We start from the raw sequence: 27,114 nt of genomic DNA on the forward strand, positions 1-27,114 counted from the left end.
AAAGAAAATAATTTTTTTTTAAAAATACATAATAGCACTTCATACATAAAATCACATAATACATCATCGTACATTACAATCAATTTACATATGTATGTTCCCAATCAATAATCAGTGATCACAGGTTTGGTTTAGTTTTAGCCAGTGTTTCACCTTTTCATTAAACGTTTTCAGGTCAGGTTGTATTTTTATTTCCGTTGGTAGGGCGTTCCAGAAATGTTTTCCTTTTACTGAAAAAGATGACTGACCGAAGGTAGTTTTGCGCTGTGCCACTCTGCAGTTACCATTTGTTGATCCCCTAGTGGCTATTCTTTTGGTATTCATTTTGGTGACATATGGACAAAGTACAGCTGGGGAGAGATTGTTCACACATTTAAAAATCAATGTGATAAAAGAAAACTGAGCAGCTTATACTTTTTCAGAATTTTACAGTGGTGCCATTTCATTTGTTTTTCGATCCATTATTTTCAGTGCTTGTTTATATAGCGATGCAGCAGGTTTGACAGTTGACTTGAAGCCTGGCTCAATACTGTAACACAATAAGACACGTGTGAAAATATCATTGAATGCATAAACAGTTGAGCTGCTTTAAGGGGTATGTATTGTCGTATCGTTCTAAAACAGTTCAGATTTACCTTTACTGTCTTACATAACTTTTTAACATGTTTGTCAAATTCAGTTTTGATTGTAAGCTTATCATGTGCTCTCCTTTTAATGGAGAAACACATTGACAAAGTCTTCTTAAGATTCAAGGTTAGATGATTATGTTGGACCCATTGTGATACACCCTCCATTTCACTAGATAGTGTCTCTGGTGCTACACAGGGGGTTTTAGCTGACAAGTAAATGACTCTGTCATCAGCGTACATTTGACATCCAGCTGTTTTGCAGCATGATGGCAAGTCATTTATATATAAGCTGAAAAAGCAGCGGTCCCAAGATTGAGCCTTGTGGAATACCCATTACGGATTGTTGGGGGATTTAATATTTGTCATTTATTTTTACACATTGCTCATTGGAGATATGATGCATGTAGTTGCTTGATCTGAAAAATTAAAGGCACTAAGTTTGTTCAGGAGTATGTAGTGGTTCATGGTATCAAAAGCCTTTTTAAGGTCTAGAAACACCGCTCCCACCACATTACCCTTGTCAAGGGCGCTCTTGATGTTCTCAGTGAGGTAACAGATGGCCATTTCTGTTGAATACCCTTGCCAAAAGCCAAATTGCGTAGGATGAATGAGTTTGTTGGTTTCGAGGTGGTCAGTTAGTTGTTCTGCAATGACTTCTTCCAGGACCTTTGAGTAAGCAGGTAGAATACAGATGGGTCTATAATTGTCTACTTGGCCTGGTGCTCCAGCTTCAAAAATTGGTGTGATGATTGCTTTTCAACAGAAGTCATTACCCGCAAAGCAACAGGAAAAGATACAGAAGATCCTTTTAACATTAAAACTGTGTTACTCTTGTGATACTATTTTCCTTGGTTGCAAAAGTGTTGCAGGCATGGGAAACATAACATAAACCACGATCACCACATTGTGAAGCCACATGCACATGTCACCCAGCTTCTCTGAAAGGAAGTTATGAAACCCCTCCTGACTCTGATGTAGTTTTGGTGCAGCTTGACAGGTATCTGCATCACTGTGTCCCAATGTAACAAAACAGAAATACACTCCGTTGTCACCTGGTTCCACATGTTTCACTGTGAAAGATCCGCTCTCATCCACAGTCTTGTTGGCTGAGTATTTGTCCTGGCTGAAGTTCCCAAAGTCAGGCTGCTTGAAAGGCACCGTGTGGACGATCAGCTTCATACTCTCCCCTGGTAACTGCTGAAACCAGTACGCGTCATACCAAGTGCTATATTTGTTGTGCCAGCAGTCCATCTGAGCAGAGTGACCCCTCTCCACCAGTAAGCCTGGGGTCTGATGGACTGTAGTCAATGCTTCATCTGGAATCAAGCAAGAAAACAAGCTGAGATGTTAAAAAATGCTCCCTTTTAGATATAAATAATCATTTGCATATAACACATAATAAACCACATGGGTTTTTGAGTCTCATGGTGTTTAACAATCAACAAATAAAGCCTTTGGGGTAAAAGTACCTGCAGTACATAGCAGAGAAACAGTGCAGATGATGAGAGGTGAGATCATTTGGATCCAACACACAGACATCTCTCACAGTGAGACAGCAGCTGATGGGATCGTCTCATAGTTCAGTCTTTGATCTCTCCTGTCACGAGTTGGCATCATCAGACTGGTCAGCACTTTTCAGCTCATGGTTATCCTCTCAAGATTTTGTTACGATCAGTAACTGATGGACTCGGGGTTATGGTACCAAGCAGGTGAGGCAGGCAGACCAGCAGAGGGGTCGGAGGGTAATGATCCTGAGGCCTGTACTACAAAACAATTTCAACATACCCAGGATATCCTTTTGTTATCAGGCTTCACTAACTCTAACAACCACAGTCAGCCGTCCTATGACGGTGGTTATAAACTCAGTAAATCAACCCAGGTTTTCTGAATCTGGCTAAGTGCGCATTCACATAAAATGGGCGGTGTTTGCTGCATATGACCAATAACAAAAAAGTGTAGGTCTTCTGTCAACATATTTTACAAACGAACAAACAAAAATAATACAGATATACAAAGACATTAAACACATAATCCAGGCTAGAAGAAATACAGTTGCATCTAATGCAGGAAGGACAGCTGGCAGAAAATTGCTGACTGTGTGAATGTTTAAGTTAATGCTTATAATATTACTTCCCCATCTAGAGCACAAGTAGACTATAATTACATTTGTGTATTCCTGTTACGACCCCCAGAGAGGCTCTTTACAAAAGAAGTCCTAACAGAAATAAAGCTACAAAAACAGAACTACCAGACCCATCAAAAACACAAGGATCCACCAAAAATCAAACGTCTGAACCTTCCAGGGGTGCTCTCCTAGCCCCATGCTTTTCAATTTGACCATTGAACCACTTACCACAGCCTTCCATAGTTGCAAGAACATATCTGGTATTTGGAGGGGCAACGCGGAGCATAGGGTCTCACTCTGTGCTGATGACATCTTGCTTTTTGTCTCCAACCTGAGTACCTCACTTCCCTCCGCTCAGTCAGTTTGATCGATTTTCGGGAGACAAATTCAATTTCAACAAAAGCGAGCTCTTTCTCATTAATGAAGCACGAACCTTAGGCCTCACCAACCTGCCTATCTGGGCATCTTAAATACTAGGAAATGCAAAGACTTATTTCAGGAGAATCTTATTGTTTTGTTAAATATAGCAAGAATTAGAGGACTGATGTATCAGCAGGATTTGGAAAAACTAGTCCATGCATTTATCTTCAGCCGACCTGACTACTGTAAAGGCGTCTTTACTGGTCTACTGGTGGTATTTGGAGAGGCAGCACGGAGCATAGGGTCTCACTCTATGCTGATGACATCTTGCTTTTCACCCGATTCGACTGTTATCAGGCCATTAAATAGGCGTTATAAGTTGCTATAAGCACCATAGATGGGGGTCATTAGGGGCCTACTACGTTGTAAAAGTGAAACATAAAAGTAACAAGTGCTAACATGCTGTAAAACTGAATGAAATGTCACGTTTTGAACACAAACAAAAAGGTTTAGGCTTCTTTAGGTTTAGGCAACAAAACAACAACATCTTTAGGTTTATGCAAAAAAAACAGTTAGGTTTAGGGATAAAACTACAACTTCTTTAGGTTTAGGCAACAAAACTACAACTTCTTTAGGTTCAGGCAACAAACCTATAACTTCTTTAGGTTTAGGCAACAAAACTACAACTTCTTTAGGTTCAGGCAATAAACCTATAACTTCTTTAGGTTTAGGCAAAAAAAACCAGTTACGTTTAGGGAATAAAACTACAATTTCTGTAGGTTTAGGGAAACAAAACTACAACTTCTTTAGGTTCAGGTAAAAAAAACAGTTAGGTTTGGGGGATAAAACTACGACTTCTGTAGGTTTAGGCAACAAAACTATAACTTCTTTAGGTTCAGGCAACAAACAAACGTACAACTTCTTTAGGTTTAGGCAAAAAAACTGTTCGGTTTAGGGAATAAAACTACAACTTCTGTAGGTTTAGGCAACAAAACTACAACTTCTTGAGGTTTAGGGAATAACATGTGTTTTAGGTTGAACACAAACACAAAGACAACTACACATTGTTGGTTTCACACGGGATGGTAACTCATGTCTTCTGGGTGTTTTGTGTCCCATCCATCATCCCCGACCTCCACCCCTTATGGAGTTTCACACCGTCTATACTACAGCGCCTGATTTCTGCTTCTGCTCCTGTCATAATTAATACAGTCGCTAAAGGTTGGGTTCTTTTATACCTTCTTTCAGTGATCTTACATGTGAATAGATAATAAATCCTACTAGTGGGTGTAGTATGCCCCTATTGACCCACATCGATGGGCCTTATAGAGACTAATAACGCCTATTTAATAGCCTGACAACAGTCTAATTGGTTGGAGGGGGGGAGTATGGTCTGAGATGCTGTTGCTCTAGTGCGACATCTAGTGGTTCTGAATGTATAGACCCTTTAAGTACATTTTGATGCTAATAATTTTGTACTTTTAATTAAGTAAAATTTAGAATTTTCTTTTAGAAACTTCCACTTGTAACGAAGTATTTCTACACTGGGGTATTTCTATGACTGAAGTAAAACATGAGTTCTTCTTCCACCACTGCTTAAGTGACCAAAAAAAAAAAAATCACCAAAAAGCTGCTGTTTTTGTTTTGATGTAACACTTTTAGAAAAGAAGAACATCAGGTCCCACCAAGTCAGACTAGAACCCTTGAAAATATAAAAAAGAGTAAAATAAAAGCTTATATAATGTAGGTATCTATAACTTTGCCATTATTAATCCAAGAGAAGACAGCAGAGCAGCAGAGTGATGGCCACACTAGACAAAGAGGCATCCCGGCTTACGGAGCTGGACACCATGTCCCTGTTGCGGACCAGGCTGGGCAGTGGACAGGAGCTGCCAGAGCCATACGTCCCTCCCAGCGTGGACACCCCCTCGCTTGCCAGCAGGACACCCGAGAAGGTAATGGTTTGGGAAATAGTGCTGGCCCAGGCGCAGCTCTCCACCTTCTGCTTTACCCACACCTGGTCACCTTTCTTCAGTTTCTCCATGCAGTAGCAGGTGTTGAGGGTTGTGTCAAGACCAGACACCTGGGAGACAAAAGTGGAGGATGGCATTTTTAGGCACATTGTTCTGTTACACAACTTGGCTATTGAAGATCAAAATCATCCATGTCTTTTTTATAATAAATACTCATGGACTTTATTAGAGATGACAAACTTGTTTGTTTAATTCTGTTTTTTCATTTTCTTTGTTTTCATTGTCCTAAACGGGACGTGGACACTTTAGTTTCAGATTTTTCTGTATTGATTTTTCACAGGAGTTTTACCCGTATTTTTAAATACGCATTGCATTGTGGGAACACGAACCTCCACTAGCACGAAAGTTGGAAGAGGCAGAGACCGTCACAAAGCTTAACTCAATTTCGGATTTGGAGATTTGGAGAAACTTTTCTCACACTTTTGTGGTAAAAAATCAACAATTAATGTCTAACCAGAGTGATTTATATTAAGGACTTAACGTTAGCTCAGTGTCATTTTAGTTGGAAACATGTTTTGTTGTTTAGTTCAGCTGTTGTCGACCGTTAACGTTACCAGATACGCCAGGAATATTTTGCTGACTCATTTTTAGGCTAAATTTGGTATCGGAATTTATGTTTTACCAATGTTTATATTTTAGACTTCAGTGGACGTCAGGTAGAGTTAGCCCCAGTTTTAGCCTCAGGTGGTCAACAAAGACAAGGTAACGTACAAATGCTAGCGTCAGCGTCTGTATTCCCTCCAGAATGTAAAGGTTGGACCTGCTATTTGGCTCGGTACGGAGGATATACTGTAAATCTACAGACATTTTCCGTTTTAGGATTAACAGAAGTGTCCGTGAATGGTTACTGAGGACATCCTGTAAATCAACAGAAATTTACGTTTTAGGGGTTGACGAAAATGTCCGTAAACTTAACGGAAAATGTTCTGATAATTTTCTGCCAGGACATTGTCTGTTTTTCTACAAATTTTTTTCTAAGAGTGTAGAGTTTAGTATTGTCTACCAGTGCATGGCAGACCATCCCTTTGACTTTTGATTACAAGAATAATTGAGTCATGTCTTTTCTTGTTTAATTTAGTTAATTCTAGTTACTAGGTTTCTTTAAGCTAATCTTTTTTTTTGTAGCCTAGTTTAGTCTCATGTACCTGAGCATGGCAGGCCATCTTCTGGTTCCCGTTGACCATGAAGTACCATCTGTTGTTGTGGTCTCCGCGGCAGAGCTGGGCAGCAAACACAAACTGGTAAATGCCAGCGACCGGCGCGGTGAACACACCCGTGTCGTTGTCATATGCCGAGCCCTGGTTCACCACCACCTGGTTGAAGACGATTGGGTTGTAGAGGATATCTCTTAGCTGGCCCTGGTGGGCTGCATAAAAAAGAACAGCGCCCCCTGGGACACAGATCAATAGCTCATTCAAATATTAAAAGACTGCATCACTTTGCCAGTTAATCTCCATGTCATGGCTAACAACAAATGAAATGTTAACTTTCAAAGTTAAAGTGATAATAGCGTGTTAACGCATATTCGTTTTAACGCCATTAATTTCTTAAACACGTTAACACAACTTGAGATTTTTAGATTGTAGTGGGCTCAATTCTAAAGCTATAGATGAAGATACTGAAATCATATGAAACTAGAAAACCTAAGAAATCCATTGGTACCAACCATGTCATACATACATGTCAAAGGAGGCATATTTTTATGCTGAATGCAGTATGGATGATGATAATGATGATGATCATGGATGAACTATGGACAATCATGTGAATAATCATGAATAAATATTTTAAAGGTCCCATATCATGCTCATTTTCAGGTTCATGCTTGTGTTTTGGGTTTCTACTAGAACATGTTTACATGCTTTAATGTTAAAAAAAACACATTATTTTCCTCATACTGTCTGCCTGAATATACCTGTATTTACTTTCTGTCTGAAACACTCCGTTTTAGCGCTTTTCAACAGAATGGCAACGGAATTGCGTTGCTAGGAAACAGCTTGGGTCCATGTTTACTTCCCGTCAGCTGATGTCATTTACATACACTGCAACAGGAAATAAACTTTAGTTTGTTTACGTTTAAAACGGAGAAATTGTCTAAATATTGTAGATTTGTGACATCAAAAATGGACAGAAATCCTGACGGCTTGTTTCAAACGCACAGTTTCTGAATACGGGCTGTTTGTATTTCTCCATGGATTGAGCGTTTTGATAGTCTAACAGTATTTATATAGCACTTAAACCTGCTTTATAATATAAAAGACATGAAAATCTCACTTTGTACAATATGGCACCTTTAATCGATTGACAGCCCCAGTTAATTTTAATGTGCTTCTACTTACATGTGCACATAAACACATGACATGTAACTAAATTCCTACATAACACAATTATAGACAGTTAGCCTACATCTGTCTTTCTCTCTCTCATACACACATTGCTATAAACCCACTACCTACCCTGTTGTCTGGCGGCTGTCTGACGGGGGATCTGTGGAGAGAGTTGGTAGCCAGTATAAGAGCTGAGTTTGAAGGTTAAGGGTCAAGGGTCAAAGGTCAGTTCACTCACCAATTCCACTGGGTTTGCGACAACCAAACTGGTTACACACAACACCGTCACAAAAACAGAACATATCTGTAACAAAAAGAGAACCAAAAATTTTTAACCAAAAATATCAAACAAATTAAAGGGTAACTTAGGTATTTTTCAACCTGGGCGCTATTTTCCCATGTTTTTATCTCTAAGTGATTAATGGAGACAACAATTTTTTTTTTGCGAGGGCAAGTGAGCAGCGTCAATGCAACAATACGTTTACTAAAAGTGTTTGTTTTTGCCACTGACAGGCTCAGATTATTATTATAAGTGTCTGATAACATTACAGAAAGGACCCGACAGAGAAATAAAAGTTTTTTCTTACCTTTCATTTGATTCGGTCTGTTTGTTATTTGGTCCAAGTCCCACTCAAGGAAAAGTCTGAATATCCGTATACTCAAAGACCTCATGCACATTATGGAAATCTAACTATTTAGTCATGAAAGTCATTGAAAAGTCATTGAAAATCTTTTAGATAACACTAAGCTATGCTTTCACAACAAACTCTGCCCGGATGGCACTCGCGTTTCCACCATGGATATATTCCACTATTCCATCGGCAACACCGTCACCTCTGCAGATTTCAGAGTGAAACTTCTCCTTGAGTAAGACTCTTTCCATAATGTCAGACACTTATAATAACAATCAGAGCATGAAATGGTAAAAACAAGCACTTTCAGTGGACGTAAATGATGGCACCAGCTTGCCCCAATAGGATTACGTTGCAGCCAGTGAGCAGCCCTACAGCGCTTTCCCTCAATACTGGACCAATTTCAGAAATTGTTGTCCCCCATTAGTCAGTTAGACATAAAACTTGGGTGGGAAAATAGGGTCCAGGTTTTGAAAAATACTGAAGTTGCCCTTTAAGGACCAGATAAGACAGTTAGACACACAGACAGGTACCTTGGTGGAGCTCATCTTCCTGCTGACAGCTGTACAGCTCTGAAACACTCTCAGCCAGGCTTCAGTTGAAATGTCTCTGTGCTCAGTGGGCAAAGTCCACCCGCTGCTGCTTGTTACAAAATCTGTTTGACTAACTCATGCCCACCACACGCACACACGCACACACGCACACACGCACACCTATCAAACAATATTTCTAAGAAAAACTGGACTTTAGCTGAAGTCATTGCGGTGTGTGTTTCCAAAGTGGATGGGATGCTGAACTGACGAAGGGTGCCACAACAACTAAGCTATTTATTTACCGTACAAGTGTCCCAAAATAACGTGTTTACATTCAAATGATAAAGCCCTCTAATGGCTGTAGTAACTCTGTCAAGAGCAAAGGAAGAAGTCAGATGTGGTCATTATTGAGTGATTAAGGTCCAGATAGGGAGGAAGTTGGAATGGATGTATGGGTCAACAAAATGTCAGGTCTTTAAAGGAACTGTTTGTAACTTCGAACACTTACACTCTTATAAATCATTGCGGGTCGGCGTCCCATGCGTGCTCGCGTGTGGCTACGCTGTTCCAACACAAACTACACGGAAGCAACAAAACCGCTACCGCACCTTCTATCTAGTCAAGCCCGTCTTGCAAAACAACGTCAACTCTTCCTGCTTCAGCCCCCCCGACCGCAGCCAGAAGACACAGGGGAGACCGTAGCTTTGGTCTCCAGGACCGGAGTCTCTGCTGTACTCTGCTCCTCTGCCTTCTTGCCTTCACTCACAGGCTCAAGCAGTTAAACACAGTATCAGCATTGATTCATGGAGAGACCTTCGTCTGGTCAGCTAACATTACTGCCAAGCAGCTGAAATATAGAGTGATATTGTGGTTTTAGCTGACATGTGTCGCCTCAATGTTTTGACCGATGCTCGTTCATGTCTATGTAGAGCGAGCACAAGCGCGAGCAACAGGACGCTGACTTTCGTTGACTTAACGGCCACAGGTGTCGCTGTTAACAAGACATTTCTGATTCTTACATAGAGTCCCTTTAAAGGGAGACTGCCGTTTCCCATTTCCAACTAACGTTTTTTTTAAAGCATGACCACAATCGTTTCTCTACTACGAACTAAGTCCCTCTTTTTTAACCAAAACCATGATCTTTCCCTTAACTTGAAAAAGTTGTTTTTTGTGCCCAAACTTTAGCAAACCTTAGCCATAGCTTTTAGATTTGTTTTGGAAGGCAGGCACATGAGGTCCTGCAGATCCATAGCTTTTAGATTTGTTTTGGAAGGCAGGCACATGATGTCCTGCAGATCAGAAAGCACTTCTATGTGTCATTGTATTGTGTTGTTTAAAGCAGCAGTGGGTAGAAATGGAGCAAATATGATTTAAAAAAAGTTGTTTTTATAAAACGGTCACTATATCCTGACGGTATTGCATGAGACAGGTAGTCCGAAAAAAATCATGTGCCTCTGTGTCTTCCGGTGTCCTCCGGTGCTCCTAACGGCATCTGCAAGATTTCACAGACCAGAGGAAAACAACCAATCAGAGTCGAGCTGGAGCCTCACCGTGTCTGAGCAGCTGTCAATCCCTCGCGAACTCCGGTCAAACTAGGGAGTGTTTGTTGTTAGAGAGAGTGTGTATTGACACTGTTAGAGTCAGTTTGGAGAAGAGGCTGGAGGAAATTGGAATTTGACCTCAGGACTGATGAAACAAAAACAGACTGTCGTAGACCTGTGACCCGCTGTGGTGAGCCTTGGCACTGTTCCATCCTGGGGTTTTGTGTTGGTTACAGAAGTTCAGAACAGGTAGGCCATACCTCCATCTCCATTACTAACTGGGAGTTTTCGTTCCCAATGTAAGTCTATGGGAAAACGTCTTTTTGGGTCCAATGGCATCACGTGACGGACACAGGAGTTGTAGTACCGCCGTTTGGCCGCTATGAATATTTACTTCAAGGCCTTGCGCTCTTCCTGGGGGCTCGGTACAGATGCATTTGAGTTGAGCCTTTAAAGGTCCCATATTGTAAAAGGTGCGATTTTCATGTCTTTTATATTATAAAGCTCACTTTTTGTTGGATTTATCTGTCTGCCTGATGTCTCTGCGTTTGGGTTCCACCCTTTAAACTAAAACCCTGACAAGAAGGCCGTTATCATCTATTCACATGGTCTATATCTATTCGATAGCCACATATATTCACCAATACAAATACAAGAAGACAAAGTTAGGTGCCAAGCTCTAGTGGCCGTAGAAATTATGACGGGAGCAAAGGAGCAAGTCAGATGATGTAGTATGAAGAGCAACAAAGTCCGCGTAGGGAAGAGGTCGGGGTGAATGGATGGGTCAAACAAACACAGGACTTTCACCCAGGAGACCGCTGTTAGTTAACTTATGTAATTCACGTAACGTATATCATAGGGCTGTCAAAGTTAACGCGATAATAATGCGTTAATGCAAATTTCTTTTAACACTACTATTTCTTTAAAGTCCCATATTGTAAAAAGTGAGATTTTCAGGTCTTTTATATTAAAGTAGGTTTAAGTGCTATATAAATACTGTTAAACTATCAAAACGCTGCATTAAAAAATTGTGCGTTTGAAACAAGCCGTTTGGATTTCTGTCCATTTGTGATGTCACAAATCTACAATATTTAGACCATTACACAGTTTTAAACGTAAACATTCTAAATGTGTCCCATCTTATTTCCTGTTGCTGTGTATGTAAATAACATCAGCTAACAGGAAGTAAACATGGACCCAAACTGTTGCCGAGCAATGCAATTCCGTTGCAATTCCATTGAAATGCACCAAAACGGAGTGTTTCAGACGGAGGGTTAATACAGGTATATTCAGGCAGACAGTATGAGGAAAATAATGTGTTTTTTTAACATTACAGCATGTAAACATGTTCTAGTAGAAACACAAAATACAAGTATGAACCTGAAAATGAGCACGATATGGGACCTTTAAAGTTCAGTGCAAACAAAGGGTGCTTTCCATTTGGCTAACACGCAACGTCTGAATAACCTTGCTGGCTTGAAGTGCGCGGAGGCAGATAGCCTCCACCAAAAGAAAGAATGTTACTGCCAGCTAGTTCCAAAGTTGTCTTATTCGCATGTTGTGTTCTTAGCTGGCCTGCTAACGTTAGCCAACAAGAGGGCTATTTGTACGGATGTCTCATTTTCTGTTTCCACACATGTTAAAGTCCCATATCATGCTCATTTTCAGGTTCATATTTGTATTTTGTGTTTCTACTAGAACATGTTTACATGCTGTAATGTTAAAAAAAACCTTTATTTTCCTCATACTGTCAGCCTGAATATACCTGTATTTACCCTCTGTCTGAAATGCTATGTTTTAGCGCATTTCGATGGAATTGCAACGAGATTGCAACAGAATTGTGTTGCTAGGCAACAGCTTGGGTCCATGTGTACATCCTGTCAGCTGATGACATTCCCATACACTGCAACCAGGAATAAACTGGGACACATTTAGAATGTTTATGTTTAAATCAGTGTAAAGGGTCTAAATATTGTATATTTGTGACATCACAAATGGACAGAAATCCTGACAGCTTGTTTCAAATGCAGAGTTTCTGAATACAGGCTGTGTGTATTTCCATGTGGATTGAGTGTTTCGATACTTTCACAGTATTTATATAGGACTTAAGCCTGCTTTTTAATAAAAAAACATGAAAATCTCACTTTTTTTATAATATGGGACCTTTACAGAAAATGTGATGTGTGGGTGTGGAGGATTTGGTAAAAGTAAAGTAGTTACATGAGTTACAGCCCATTACTTTAACGCGATAATAAAGCAAATTGGTTTTAATGCCACTAATTTCTTTAACACATAAAGGCAACCGATCTTTTGGAGGTTGTAGGCTGAATTTTACATTTAGAGTGAAGATATTTGCATCGTATGAAACTAGAAAAACTTAATGAATCCATTGGTGCCGACCATGTCATACTAGCTTGTCGCGAAGGAGGTTAAATAACGTTCCAAATTAATGCTACATTTTGGCGAGGAAAAACTGTCATGGCCATTTTCAAAGGGGTCCATTGACCTCTGACCTCCAGATATGTGAATGTAAATGGGTTCTGTGGGTACTCACAAGTCTCCCTTTTACAGACATCCTCACTTTATGATAATCACATGCAGTTTGGGGCAAGTCATAGTCAAGTCAGCACACTGACACACTGACAGCTGTTGTTGCCTGTTGGGCTGCAGTTCGCCATGTTATGATTTGAGCATATTGTTTTATGCTAAATGCAGTACCTGTGAGGGTTTCTGGACAATATCTGTCATTGATTTGAGTTCCATTGATTTACAATAATAAATATATACATACATTTGCATAAAGCAAGCATATTTTCCCACTCCCAAATCTCCCTTTAAGGACCATTTTGAACAGATAAAAAATTTGCGATTAATTTGAGATTAATCATGATTAAATATAGACAATCATGCGATCAGTCGCTATGAAATATTTGAATTGATTCACAGCCCTATTGTAAATGAAAACAGTTATCAAGTAACTTGCCCACTGGTCTTAATGGTTCTTTGAACATTTTTGTTGGTTTTCTCTGATGGTATTCTTACATTCTTACAAAAAAATCTTAATTAATATGAAAACACATTTATGTGTGACAATGAAGGCTCACAGCAAGGACAAGAGAATGTCAGTCTGCTGTTTGGCCTGTCTGGCCTCTGTCTCTGCCTCTTTCATAACCCCTAACACACACACACACACACACACACACACACATACACACATTATTTAATAAATGTATTCTAATTCAGCACTAATCATCTTGACATCTGGCCTATGACCTCAATAGGACAGTTTCTTTTTATCTCTTTCCCTCTATCAATCCAGCAGTAATCCTCTGTGCTGTCCAGAGACATATGGTCCTCACGATGAACTCTGTCTAGTGCTGGCTGTTTGTCAGATAAATGCTTCAGATGTATTTGGACATTTAACAGTCACAGGCAGTGGCGTTTTTTTTTAGTTTTTTTTTTACCTTTATTTATTCAGGGGGAGGTTCACTGAGAGCAATGTTCTCTTTTTCAGGAATGCCCTGATCACATTGACACAGTTACACATTCACACCTGGAAGCTGCCCAGTACAACCAAAGTCTGATCTGCTGGCTACTGAGCAGCTCCACTGGAGCGGTTGGGGGTGCATTGCTCAAGGGAACTTCAGTGGTGGTAATGAGGGAGGGGCCAGCGCTGCTTTTCACTTTCCCCACCCAGATTCATCCTGCCGGTCCGGGGGATTGAACCAACGACCCAAGCTCGCTTCTCTAACCTTTAGGTCACCTATGCATTGCGGAGCTGTAGTGGATGCTCAAGACTGAAATTACAAGTTTGTTCTTTTCTGCTTTTATTTTTTTTTATTCAGCGTCATATGTAAAGTATTATTATTGGCTGAATACACAGTTTGATAGACTAGTTATTATTGTTTCAAATACATTACTGGAGTGCTGTATTGTTTTCTTTCCAATCAAACCACATGGCAAGGGACTGTACACAAATGATTAGATTATTATTATTATTATTATTTCATTATTTCTAATTGTGTCTTAAGCACTGCTGCCTCACAGCAAGAGGGTTGCAGGTTCAAACCCGGCTTGGGGGCCTTCTGTGTGGAATTTGCATGTTCTCCCCGTGTTATGCCCGGTTCAGACTACACGATATCAGCCTGATTATAGCCCGACACGGCCGTCGCAGGGGATCGGGAACGATAAATGAGTGTCGTGTGCGAAAATCGATCCTCTTATCTCGTGAAGTGTGTCATAGTACACGACAACCGTCGCCACGTCTGTGTTTCCAACACCCTGAGGAAAAGTCTAGCCTGTCAGAATTGTTTTGTCTTGACACGCCTAGTGTGACATCTCCAACGACGCGTTACTTTGCGTTGACCAATCAGGTGCTCTCTCCAGCGCGCAGTCGCAGTCAGGTCACTTGGTAATAAACAAACATAGAGAAAAGGAGGAGGGATGCCGAATTTGCTGCTGTCAGGTGGGACAACCAAACTGAAAAAAATTCATTGAGTTGTACTTACTTACTCTCTGAGCCACCCAGGAGCGCATCAACAACCGTTTTTTCTTTCTTTTCTTTTTCTTTTCGCAACACCAGACCGCCAACATCACACACAATGCTTCTGTCGCCATGATCGACAGTTGCTTCAACCGCCTCCCCGATGACATCTGAACTCACGCATGATGGTGGAATACGACGGGCCATGATTGGTCATGATCATACGTGTAGTCTCGCCAGTCACCCGACCAAGACACTGCAAGAGGTTATGGCGTTGTGATCGTTAGATCTGACATGGTGACCATCGTCAAAGACAAAAATATCGTGTAGTCTGATCCCGGCATTAGTGTGGGTTTTCTCCGGGTGCTCAGGTTTCCTCCCACAGTCCAAAGACATGCAGGTTCATTGTTGACTCTAAATGTCCCGTAGGTGTGAATGTGAGCGTGAATGGTTGTCTGTCTCTATGTGTCAGCCCTGTGATAGTCTGGAGACCTGTCCAGGGTGTACCCCGCCTTCGCCCAATGACCCCCCTCTTGACCCTGAATAGGATAAGCGGATACAGATAATGGATGGATGGATTATTGTGCCTCAGTTTTAATCGTTATTATATTATCTTTTTGTGGGAGAGCAGGTGTGTGTATTCTTTATATGGTATTTAAGCCTTCCCTTGTCATTAGTGATGCAAAGGTTAACTGATATTGTATGCACAGAAAAAACGGTACAAGAGTCAAGAGATTTCGCGATATCGCTACACAACCACCCCAACCTTTCCCCAGTCACATAACTGCTTCAAGCCATTCACAATTATTCCCACACTAAAAGACTATTGTGTACAATGCCTCCTGAAAAATCTGTTTTTTATTTTTCCCATCACAAATGGTTAACAGGACCAATGTGTCAACGTAGACAAACACAGAATATGCGCGGATCTTTATAGTTATTAGTTACTGAATGTTCATTCACTTTAAATTAAGGTTTAAAGTGGCAAACAACATCTTAAATTCTTTATGCTTTGTTTCTTTTTATTATTGAAAGTTAAATAAGTTGCACCAATTTAACACTGTTATATTATTATGACATACAGGGAAGAGGTCAAAGGTCAAAATGTCTTTAGAGGTATGGAAATTGTGCTCCAACCACACTTGTAGTGTTCTTCAGGCCTTTCAGACATACAGTACACACTATTGCCTGTTTGAATATCAAAGGAAAAGGGGAATCGGTCAATTCAAGTAATCGTCCATTTGTGGCAGCCATCTTGTAAGCTGCATGTCTCCTTTATCACAAGAGGAACCCGGGAGTTCACCCTTCAGTCTCACAGGGTCTCTATATTGTTGGGTTTCCTCCTCCTCCTCTCGCTGTTTGTTACGCGGACTCTCAGGATGGAGGGCTCGAAGTTTGATTCTGTGACTCGGTGTCCCAGTTCTTTCCGCTGTTCCTCTTCCTGTTCCTCTCCGCCATCACCAGAGCCGCCACCACGGTGACCAACACGGTGATGGTGATGACGAGTACGGTGGCGGTCTCCGCGATGCAGAGCTGGCTGTCCACCCAGGCGAGCGAAGCCCCGGCGAGCTGCGGCGGATCCTGGCACGTCACGTTGCGGTAGTCGTCGATGTGGAGGTGGCGAACGTGCAAGATCTTACTGAAGACGCGATGCAGATCGCAGTCGCAGCTCCATGGGTTGCCTGGGGAAGTAACAAGAGAGGTTAGTCCGAGACCCCTAAAAGCAGGGTCTGAAATTAGCACCCGCATATAATAAATATATGCATACATTTGCATAAAGCAGCATATTTTCCCACTCCCATGTTGATAAGAGTCTCAAATACTTGACAAATCTCCCTTTAAAGTACATTTTGAACGGATAAAAAAAGGTGTGATTAATTTTAATTATTAATCAATTGACAGCCTTAATCTTGCTATATCACAAAACGTTCCCGTTATTGCACTAAATCAACGTTATCTTGTCAAAACACAAAACATTTCTCATAATAACGGCATCCAGACTATTTTATTAAAACAAGACTGGATACTTTATTGTGTTTGCTACATACACCAAATATCCTATTACTTTATAGAGAGATACAGCATGTGGTCAGGAATGGTAGTCAGGTCTTAACTGGTGACAGACAGAGGGTGGAATTGTGGGCTTTTATACTGACGAGAGAGAGAGGCCATGAACTGGATTTGCATTAAGCGCACCATCATTCCTAATGCCATCTGGCCTTGTGGGTAGCCTATTGCTCTTTGCTGGATAGGAGATGTTCATTTTTGTCAGATGATATCCGCCATCTGGTAGCCGACACTGCACGTACCACAAAACAATACGCAAGCAACCCATCAAAACATCCTGCCACATGTCTAGATTATCATGTTATATGATTGATCAGTGCCTGTTTAGGGTTTGAGTCAAACTTTTTCTCCTTTTAACAATATATGTAAACTACATACTACATCCAAGTTTGTATGCATTTATCCTAAACATATATCAGCGTTTTTGTTTTATTGTTGGTGCAACCAACTACACAGCAACTCTTCTGCATAGCGTTATTACTGTTACCGGTTTGTTTAAAGTAGAAGTTTGGAGACATGTTTCAACTTCTTCTGGTTACTCTGTTACCATCTACGAGGGACACGTGATTGGTTTCCCCCAAAAGGGGGGTGTGGTCATGAGAGCCTTGTCTGGATGACATATTGCCAGTCTAATGTATGTCAACTTCCTATGCGAGAGGTAATATGCATATTCATATTGTGAGCAAGAGTAGGGTGAGTATATTTTCAAACCCCCAAACCGGGACACTGAAGTGAATCGCACATTCATGCATGGCACGTTCATGCAGGCGCACGTTCGTGCTAATATGTACGCACCATAGGCGTTTTCATCAGGATGGCTAACTTGGCGCACCTGTGGTGCATTTGAACACAGAGTGGGATCAGAAAGAAGTTATTATTATAGGGGGGTGCATTAGAAGTTGTGAGAATCATGACTTATCCCATTCACAACTTTCACCCCCTATCCCCACCATGACACACTGACAGTTTTGGAGTCCTGTAGAGAGTTTTCCTCAGAAGACAATTATTGTTGTCTGGGCCTACGGACATTTTTCTTCAACTTTAGTTTTGAACCCGAACAATCTCTATCACATCACATTGCCACAGCCTCACATCTACCTGTAGGCTATTATAATTAAAATTGTGGAGCTCAGACGAAATTTTGGTCAGGATGGAGACACCGTGTGATAGACTGATAGGATCGGCCGGTCCTGAGGGAGTTATAAGAGGAGCGAAATGCCTGTTGATGAGCAGAAGGAAATGTGTAGAATAATTAATCAAAATGACACGTTTGATGTGCACATAAGCACGGAGGGTTCTGTGGTGCAAAATTGCACAAAATGTAACCAGCCGATCTGTTGTGGCCGTGCGTAATTGTGGCTTGACAGCGCGCAACCTCACTCTGTATAGAGACTGCAGCGGTGGGCTGTGCTTGCTCTCTGTATACTTATCTCATGCGCACAAATGAATTAAAGATCCCATATCATGCTCATTTTCAGGATCATACTTGTATTTTGTGTTTCTACTAGAACATGTTTAAATGCTGTAATGTTCAAAAAACTCTTTATTTTCCTCATACTGTCGGCCTGAATATGCCTGTATTTACCATCTGTCTGAAACGCTACGTTTTAGGGCATTTCGATGGAATTGCGACGAAATTGCAACAGAATTGTGTTGCTAGGCAACAGCTTGGGTCCATGTGTACTTCCTGTCAGATGGTGATATTCACATACACTGCAACCAGCAATAAACTGGGAAACATTTAGAATGTTTCCGTTTAAATCTGTGTAAAGGGTCTAAATATCGTATATTTGTGACAACACAAATGGACAGAAATCCTGACAGCTTGTTTCAAATGCAGAGTTTCTGAATACGGGCTGTGTGTATTTCAATGTGGATTGAGCGTTTCGATACTTCACAGTATTTATATAGGACTTAAGCCTGCTTTATAATAAAAAAAAACATGAAAATCTCACTTTTTTATAATATGGGACCTTTGTAGAAGTAATCCCTTTTTAACTATATAAAAATGTGATAAACAATGATAAAAGTATTAATCCTATAACCCTGTGTTTACTACTGAAACAGCATACAATCATAGTGCTGCTGTATTTTGTATAGACCCCAGTGCTGTAACACTCACACTGGCCGCTTCAGCTCACAGCTGTAGTGATGTAATGCTTTCAATGAACTCCAAATCACCTCGCAGCTGCGCGAACTGGGCCTCAACTGAAGGGGCCAAAACAAGGAATCTGTCTCTGACATAATAGATGTCAGGGAGGCACCTAGATCATATGTACGGTATATGCTGATTAGTAGGATATTTTGACAGAGACCAGTAGAAGTGAAGAATACAAAGATATATGGTAGTAAAAGAGGAGGGATGAGTTCTTTGATCTAGCATATAGTGTTGTGATGTGGAGCCCGCGAACAGTCGCGTTCCGGATCGGCTCGAGTTTGGTTGTGTTTTTGTCTGCTGATTTAAAACACAATAAAACTCGGCTTCTTGCATCATACTTGTACAGCATCAAGTGATTCATTTGAGTAACCTCTGTTGACTTTCTGACACCTTTAAAATTGAACATTGAAGAACATTGAACTGGGATCTCAGCCGTTCCAGGCCCAAGGCTTGAGATTTCCAGACTCAACACCTTTAATGAGTGCAACATTATAAACCTCTATATAAGTATAATATTTTAATTATTTTAATTGTGGTGAAAACCGGGACAATTTTTTAGTGACTGTTGAAAACCGGGATATTTGAGTGTTTTACAGATATTTGTTGGGACCCGGGACACGTCAGCTTGAAACCGGGACAGTCCCGGACAAACCGGGACGTCATGGTCACCGTAAGCAAGAGTGGTGTCTCTTCACTTGGTCGACAAAAACGGATCAACAGAACAGCAGTATAGATATTGGATACCTGACAGCTGGATATGTGTAGCTGATGTATGAAGGCTGATGAAGGTCTTAAACTTGAGGTGATGGAGGTTGTTTCCCTCCAGAGCGAGGACCGCCAGGCTGTAGAGAGGGGCTAGAGCATCCGTGTCTATGTGAGAGATGTTGTTGTTACTCAGCTCTAGCACCTAGACAGACAGACAGACAGACAGACAGACAGACAGACAGACAGACAGACAGGTAATCAGACTGATAACGGGAAACTCGGTATACACACAGAGTCATTTCATTTAGTCATTTTTGGCACCTCTAGTCCAGGCAGCATATCCAGGCTCCCCTGCTGCACCGCAGTCAGTCTGTTGTTTTGCAGGTAGAGCTGTCTGAGCCTGGAGAGGCCCCTGAACACGCCGGGGCCAACTAACACCAGCTGGTTATAACTGAGGTCCAGCTTCTCCATGTTGTCCAGATACTCAAAGCTGACAGAAGGAAGCGAGAGACAATTACAGGGTGAGACACGGAGGCAGGCAGAAAAAGCTCAATCCACATGTGATGAATACTGCTGTCTACATCTGTGGCTTGTATGGAGAGGTTTGCGTGGCCTCTTGGCCCTGATACACCCATGGTTAACTGGTATGCGGGATGAGGGGGTGGACAAAAAGAGGAGAAGGCCAACTTGTTAGCAAACAGTGGCTTATTTAATCTTGCTTCTGTGCACCTGGTGAGTCCAATATTCACTCTCTTTTAGCTCTGTTTTTGGTCTCCTGAGAAAGTCTGGCTCATAGACTGTAGGCCTATATATAAAGATGGACGATGCGTCTCCACTTCCTCCCACTGTACAGAAGTGAAGCCAAAATATCCCAGATACATTAGCCGCCATCTTGAGATTTTAACATCATTTAGAGCCAGAGTCTGGGCAGTAGTGATTGGGCGGTGGAGCAATCACGAGCTGAGCATGAGAAACTCACAGCTGACACGTCTCACCTCCTTTTTACAACATCAAATAGGGACGCACAGATACCGATACTGATACCGATACCGGTATCGGGTCCGATAGTGTGCTCATGCTTGTCGTCCGTGGTAAAAATTTCCAAATCGCCTACTGAGGTTAACAGTATGAACATTGAGCAACTGTGCCTCCCTACCCATCCGCCCCTGCTCTGAGGAGCTAAAAGCGGCTGATACTGTAGGAATGATGGTGAATGATAGGAATGATGGTGGAAGAAAGATGGCCTTCCGTTGCACTTTGAAGGCCAATATAGAGACAGGTACCTGTATACAGGTATATGATATAAGTTGTTGTGCTCCAGTCGCAGATCCTTGAGAGCAGATAGACTGCTTGAGAAGTCGACAGGTAGAGATGTTAACTGGTTCCAACTGAGATCCAGCTTCTCCAGGAAGGACAAAGAGAATAATGCCTGTGGAGAGAAAGAAAGAAAGAAAGAAAGAAAGAAAGAAAGAAAGGAAGAAAGAGAGAAGCATACATTTAACTATTGTCCCTTCTTTTTCTTTTACAGACACAAACATGCTCTTTCCATCGTCCCTTTCCCCCTTCCTTCCTTCGCACTGTGACCCAGATGGACCCCAGGAACCTCTTTTTTAACATTCCTCCTTCCCTCTTTCCTTCTCCCTTCATTTCCTCCCCACCCGCTTCGAATGTTATCAGACGATTGAATGGGCGTTATCGGCGGTTATCAGTCTTATAGATATGGGTTAGAAGTGGCCTGCTACACCCTCTAGTACAGGGGTCAGCAACCTGCGGCTCCGGAGCCACATGTGTCTCTTTAGCCCCTGTCCAGTGGCTCACTGTGGATTTATAAAAATGGAAATGAATAACTGTTTTTTGTTTACATTTTCATTTTTATTCATCATTGTTGTAGGTCTATGGTACGACGGAGTATTAGGGCCACATCGAGGAGAAACAAATTAATCTGAGATATAAAATAGAATAAAGTCATAATATTACCAGAATAAAGTCATAGGTTTATGAGAAAAAAAGTCGTAATATTATGAGAATAAAGTCATAATATTATAAAGTAGTAATTTTACGTGTTATTTTCTTTTTTTCTCGTAAAGCTATGACTTTATTCTGGAAATCTCAGATGTTTTTTCCCTCAATGTGGTCCTGATACTCTGTTGTACATTGTCTCTTTGGCCTTCACTGCATTAGACTTATATACTATATACTTAGACTATAAACTGTGTTACCTTCATCACAATGCTCAAATGTTTTTGTGGCTCCGGACAGATTTTTCTTTTTCTCTTTTGCTTAAAATGGCTCTTTTCATAGTAAAGGTTGCTGACCCCTGCTCTAGTACATTGATTCTCAACAAGGGGTCTTTGATGGAGTTTGAGGGGGTTCCCACAAAAATGGGGAATAGTTTAATTTCACAATTTAATGTCACTAGAATATTCTAAGGTTTCACTTCCTCCATGGTTATCTCATCAACTGTGGTTGACAACTACAAAATTCTGGTCTTAATAAATATCTAACAGCCAAACATTTTTCGGATGGAGGTCCCTGAAGTGATATCTTATCGATCTGTGACCTAATGTGTATCAATTTAGGGGTCCTTGACATGAAAAAGATTGAGAACCACTGTTCTAGTAGGTTCAGAAGCATTAAAGTCTGGTTGTGTCCAGAGGACATTAAACTTTTTCCTTATCATGCTCATTTTCAGGTTCATACTTGTATTTTGGGTTTCTACTAGAACATGTTTACATGCTGTAATGTTTAAAAAACACATTATTTTCCTCATACTGTCTGCTTGGATATACCTGTATTCACGCTCTGTCTGAAACGCTCCGTTTTAGTGCATTTCAATGGAATTGCAACAGAATTGCGTTGCTAGGCAACAGCTTGGGTCCATGATTACTTCCTGTCAGCTGATGTCATTAACATACACTGCAACAGGAAACAAACTGGGACACATTTAGAATGTTTACGTTTAAAACTGTGTAATGGTCTAAATATTGTATATTTGTGACATCACAAATGGACAGAAATCCTAATGGCTTGTTTCAAACGCACAGTTTCTGAATACGGGCTGTGTGTATTTCGCTGTATATTGAGCATTTGATAGTATAACAGTATTTATATAACACTTAAACCTGTTTTATAATATAAGACATGAAAATCTCACTTTTTACAATATGGGACCTTTAAGTGATTTGACTTCTGCCACTTCAAATCCTTTCAGTGCTTCAATTGACTCATTAACTACTTAATTGCTTCAACTTCAACTTTAACTCTCAAACCCAAGCAAAAAAATTAGCATTTTAACATTTACATTCTTTTGCAAGTTTCAAGTGTTTCCTGTGCGATTTTCAAGAATGTTGCATTCTAAAGGTCCTCCGTCCCTTCTCTCCTACCTGTGGTTGCATTTCTTGTATCTGGCTGTTTGTCAGCACCAGCACCCGCAGAGACCACAGTCCAGTGAAGGCTCTGGTGCCAATCTCGCTCAGATTGTTTCCACCCAGCTCCAGCAGCCACGTGCTGTGCGGGAGGCCTCCCGGTACGCGCTCGAACCCACGGTCCCTGCAGTCCACCAGGTCGGCGTGCTCGTAACAGATGCAGCGGTGTGGACATGACCGCGAGCAATCGACGGATGGAAAAAGGGATGGTGGGGAATAAAAGGCGAGAAGGAAGAAGAGAAGAGCCAGGAAAGGGAGACACATGTTTCCCCCCAGACAGCAAGAGGAGTGAGGGCAGCTTGTTCAGAGGAGCAGTTAGAGTGTGGAAAGTTGAATGAAGCTTGGTAGTTTAACTCTGCTGTCCTCTTTGCCAAGCCTCCCAGTCAGCCTGCAAATAAGCAAGCATAGCTTTTAGTTCAACATCTGGTGACCTGGTGACAATTCCCAACATCTGAAAAAGAGATATTAATTTACTACCTCCTTTTTAAAAAAATATTATTTAAGAATGCACTGTAATACAATGCTGTAGAAATACAGTCAAATTCTAACAGTAGTGTACTATTCTTCCAAATTATTAAATACTGTAGACTTTGATTCATTTTTCAGCCCAAAACAACATCAACAGTTTGTTTATTTTTTTTTACATACATTTTAAGTTAAAATAATGCTTTACAATTTGTCATACGAGGCTGCTTGCCTTTGAATAAATGTTCAGATAAAGCTGGCACTTGTCTTATCCTCTTATTTACAGTATATGTCTGCAATTTACAGTATTTTTTATTGATATGAGTATGAGCGAGGGGGAAACTTTTCAGGAGGGTACTGTACACAGTTAGAAAACATTAATGTAAATTATAATAGCAATAGCATATATACTGTATATATATACGCCTATAATTCGTTATCTATGCTAAACCTTAAAGGTCCCATATCATGCTCATCTTCAGGTTCATACTTGTGTTTCTACTAGAACATGTTTACATGCTGTAATGTTAAAAAAAAACTTTATTTTCCTCATACTGTCTGCCTGAATACACCTGTATTTACCCTCGGTCTGAAACGCTCCGTTTTAGTGCATTTCAATGGAATTGCAATGGAATTGCAAAGGAATTGCGTTGCTAGGCAACAGTTTGGGTCCATATTTACTTCCTGTCAGCTGATGTTATTAACATACACTGCAACAGGAAATAAACTGGGACATATTTAGAATGTTTATGTTTAAAACCGGGTAATAATCTGTATATTATAAATTGACATTTGATTGATTTGTGACATCACAAATGGACAGAAATCCTAACGGCTTGTTTCAAACGCACAATTTCTGAATACGGGCTGAGTTTATTTCTCGGTAAATATATAGCACTTAAACCTGCTTTAAAATATAAAAGACCTGAAAATCTCACTTTTTACAATATGGGACCTTTAACCAAACCACTAAAAATGCCTAACATTGACAAAATCGTTGATACCTAAACTAGTTGTTTTTTTAAGCTAATTTTGTTTGGGCTTTTTTGCGCACATAAGATAAGATAAGATATTTCTTTAGTAGTCCCACAGTGGCAAAAATGACATGCTTTCAACAATCAAATCTAAGCATTAAAGATAACAAATTTTCACCATTACATAACTGACTTATTTTTAAATCGTTCTCCTAATTGTTACAGTCCTTTTAACACAGGTTTTTCATCCGATTTACTCTCCTTTTCTCCTTCAAATGTAATTACATAATCGCAGTCATTAAAAGCAGAGCAACAGAAAGGATTAAATTCAGCGAGCCTGTCTGAAATTCACACAGCGACATAGTATAAAAGCAATACTGGTATTCAGCATTTGTTTCTTATTTACTGGAAAGCATCCACAGAATGATCTGTTTGTTTTTTTCCCAGAACTTGTTCTCTATCAATACTAAGAAATATTTTTTTATAATGTACATTATTGTCAAGAAACATTACATGATATTTTTTCCAGGGTTGATAATACGTGTTTCACACTCATAAAAATGGAAGAAAACACTCTGTTTTGTTTTCCTCTAATGCATTTTTTATATTTTTAAGACAAAAACTGACATTTTACATATTTAAGACAAAAACTGAAATCACAAAAAATAAAGAGTAAAACCAACATCCGAATGACACAGATGTCACCTTAGAGGTCTAAAGCCTCCCTCTGCTAAATGCCTAACTCACCTCCTCTACTGATGCAGACCCCAGACATCTCCATACTGGATCATCCACCTCTACGTGTCCTCTGACTTCACTGGATGACAGCTCGGCAGAGACGGTTGGGGAGATGATGGGCAGAGAGAGAGAACCAAAGGCAGAATGATGATGCTGATGGAGATTCTCAGTGCATTCAGCTGTGTCAGTAATCCTCTAATCCTGTCCCATCACCAAATGTTTCCTCTCATCCACTAAACTCTGGCAGCTTGTCCCCCCTCCCTCTCGATTCCTGTTAATACCACTATGGAGCCCCTGGCATCCCTCCATCCGTCTGTTTCACTGACTTTAATATTATATAAACACTGTTATAACATCTTGTGAAGAGTTTGAGTGCATGCCGGGAGCCAGATGGATGACCAACAGAGAAATAGAATGCCAGGGGGCGCCATTCCTCATTTTCTGCATTGAGGTAACAAATGAACAAATAAATTAATAAAGAATGAAATACACTTTTCACCCCTGTAATTCTCGTTTTAGTGAAACTGACTAAACACTTTTCAATATCACGGGACAATATCAGGGACCAATTGTTCACTTATATTATAATAAATACAGTTATTTATGAACACAAACCACTGTGATGTCTCATGTGTGTTTGCAGCTATGGTTAGGGGATGGAACCCTCAGCCTGGAGCGGCTGCAGCACCACCGGCGATGGCAGGGGGGGGACTCTCCAAATCCAAATTTCGCAGAGGGCACCAAAAGGGCTAGAGCCGGCCCTGCATGTAAGCATCAGTGCTGGCTGGATTTACAACATGGGGGCAGCGTACACTTGCCCTGGGGTCCCAGAACTCCAAAGTCTAGGCTATAAATTATAAAGGGAATATGCATCACTAAAGCACAGTATCCACTGACATAAGGGCCTATAGGGTCCTGATTCATAACCTAATCTTGAGGCCTTGTCTTGAAGATGGTGCCGGTGTAAAACTGTAAACCTTCATTATTTCAGTTTTATTATTAGGGCTGTCAAAGTTAACGCGATAATAACAAGTTAATGCTAATTTGTTTTAACACCTCTAATTTCTTTAACGCAAATTGTGATTTTTAGGTTGTAACGGTCTTGGTTTTAAGAGTTAAGATACTAGCGATTGAGCTAGAGTGAAGATACTGGTATATGAAACTAGAAAACCTAAGGAATTCATCGGTACCAACCATGTCATACTAGCTTGTCGGCATGGCCATTTTCAAAGGGGGACTGACCTCCAGATCAGTGAATGTAAATGGGTTCTATGGGTACCCATGAGTCTCCCCTTTACAGACATGCCCACTTTATGATAATCACATGCAGTTTGGGGCAAGTCATAGTCAAGTCAGCACACTGACACACTGACAGCTGTTGTTGCCTGTTGGGCTGCAGTTTGCCATGTTATGATTTGAGCATATTTTTTTATGCCAAATGCAGTACCTGAGAGGGTTTATGGACAATATCTGTCATTGATTTGTGTTGTTGATTGATTTTCAGTATTAATTATATACATACATTTGCATAAAGCAGCATATTTGCCCACTCCCATGTTGGTAAGAGTATTAAAGGTCCCATATCATGCTTATTTTCAGGTTCATACTTGTGTTTTGTGTTTCTATTAGAACATGTTTACGTGCTGTAATGTTCCAAAAACCCTTTATTTTTCTCATACTGTCGGCCTAAATATGCCTGTATTTACCCTCTATCTTAAACACTCTGTTTTAGGGCATTTCGACGGAATTGCAACAAAATTGCAAAGCAGAATTGCGTTGCTAGGCAACAGCTTGGGTTCATGTATACTTCCTGTCAGCTGGTGACATTCACATACACTGCAACAAGGAGTAAACTGGGACACATTTAGAATGTTTACATTTAAATCTGTGTAAAGGGTCTAAATATTGTATATTTGTGA

General features: G+C 40.6%; 2 protein-coding genes and 1 gene segment (V, D, J or C); all 3 read right to left on the minus strand.

Moving 5' to 3' along the window:
• Window positions 1-551: 551 nt before the first annotated feature.
• LOC119502257 lies at window positions 552-3,565 on the minus strand. The segment is given in 2 exon segments: window positions 552-1,945; window positions 2,099-3,565. Coding segments are annotated over 2 exon segments (561 nt in total).
• A 1,185-nt stretch (window positions 3,566-4,750) lies between these two features.
• Window positions 4,751-8,884, minus strand: LOC119502253 (complement C1q-like protein 4). The gene is made up of 5 exons (XM_037793124.1): window positions 8,640-8,884; window positions 7,713-7,778; window positions 7,604-7,634; window positions 6,293-6,537; window positions 4,751-5,197 (listed from the first exon to the last, which is right to left on the minus strand). The coding sequence occupies exons 1-5, from the start codon at window positions 8,652-8,654 to the stop codon at window positions 4,883-4,885; spliced, it is 672 nt and encodes a 223-aa protein (XP_037649052.1). The 5' UTR covers window positions 8,655-8,884; the 3' UTR covers window positions 4,751-4,882.
• A 6,616-nt stretch (window positions 8,885-15,500) lies between these two features.
• LOC119502244 (insulin-like growth factor-binding protein complex acid labile subunit) lies at window positions 15,501-25,666 on the minus strand. The gene is made up of 6 exons (XM_037793106.1): window positions 25,205-25,666; window positions 22,977-23,406; window positions 20,877-21,022; window positions 19,915-20,083; window positions 19,633-19,795; window positions 15,501-16,345 (listed from the first exon to the last, which is right to left on the minus strand). The coding sequence occupies exons 2-6, from the start codon at window positions 23,280-23,282 to the stop codon at window positions 16,038-16,040; spliced, it is 1,092 nt and encodes a 363-aa protein (XP_037649034.1). The 5' UTR covers window positions 23,283-23,406; window positions 25,205-25,666; the 3' UTR covers window positions 15,501-16,037.
• Between the last annotated feature and the right edge of the window lie 1,448 nt (window positions 25,667-27,114).

This window comes from Sebastes umbrosus, chromosome 14 (genome assembly GCF_015220745.1).
Source record: "Sebastes umbrosus isolate fSebUmb1 chromosome 14, fSebUmb1.pri, whole genome shotgun sequence".
NCBI classification, from domain to species: domain Eukaryota; kingdom Metazoa; phylum Chordata; class Actinopteri; order Perciformes; family Sebastidae; genus Sebastes; species Sebastes umbrosus.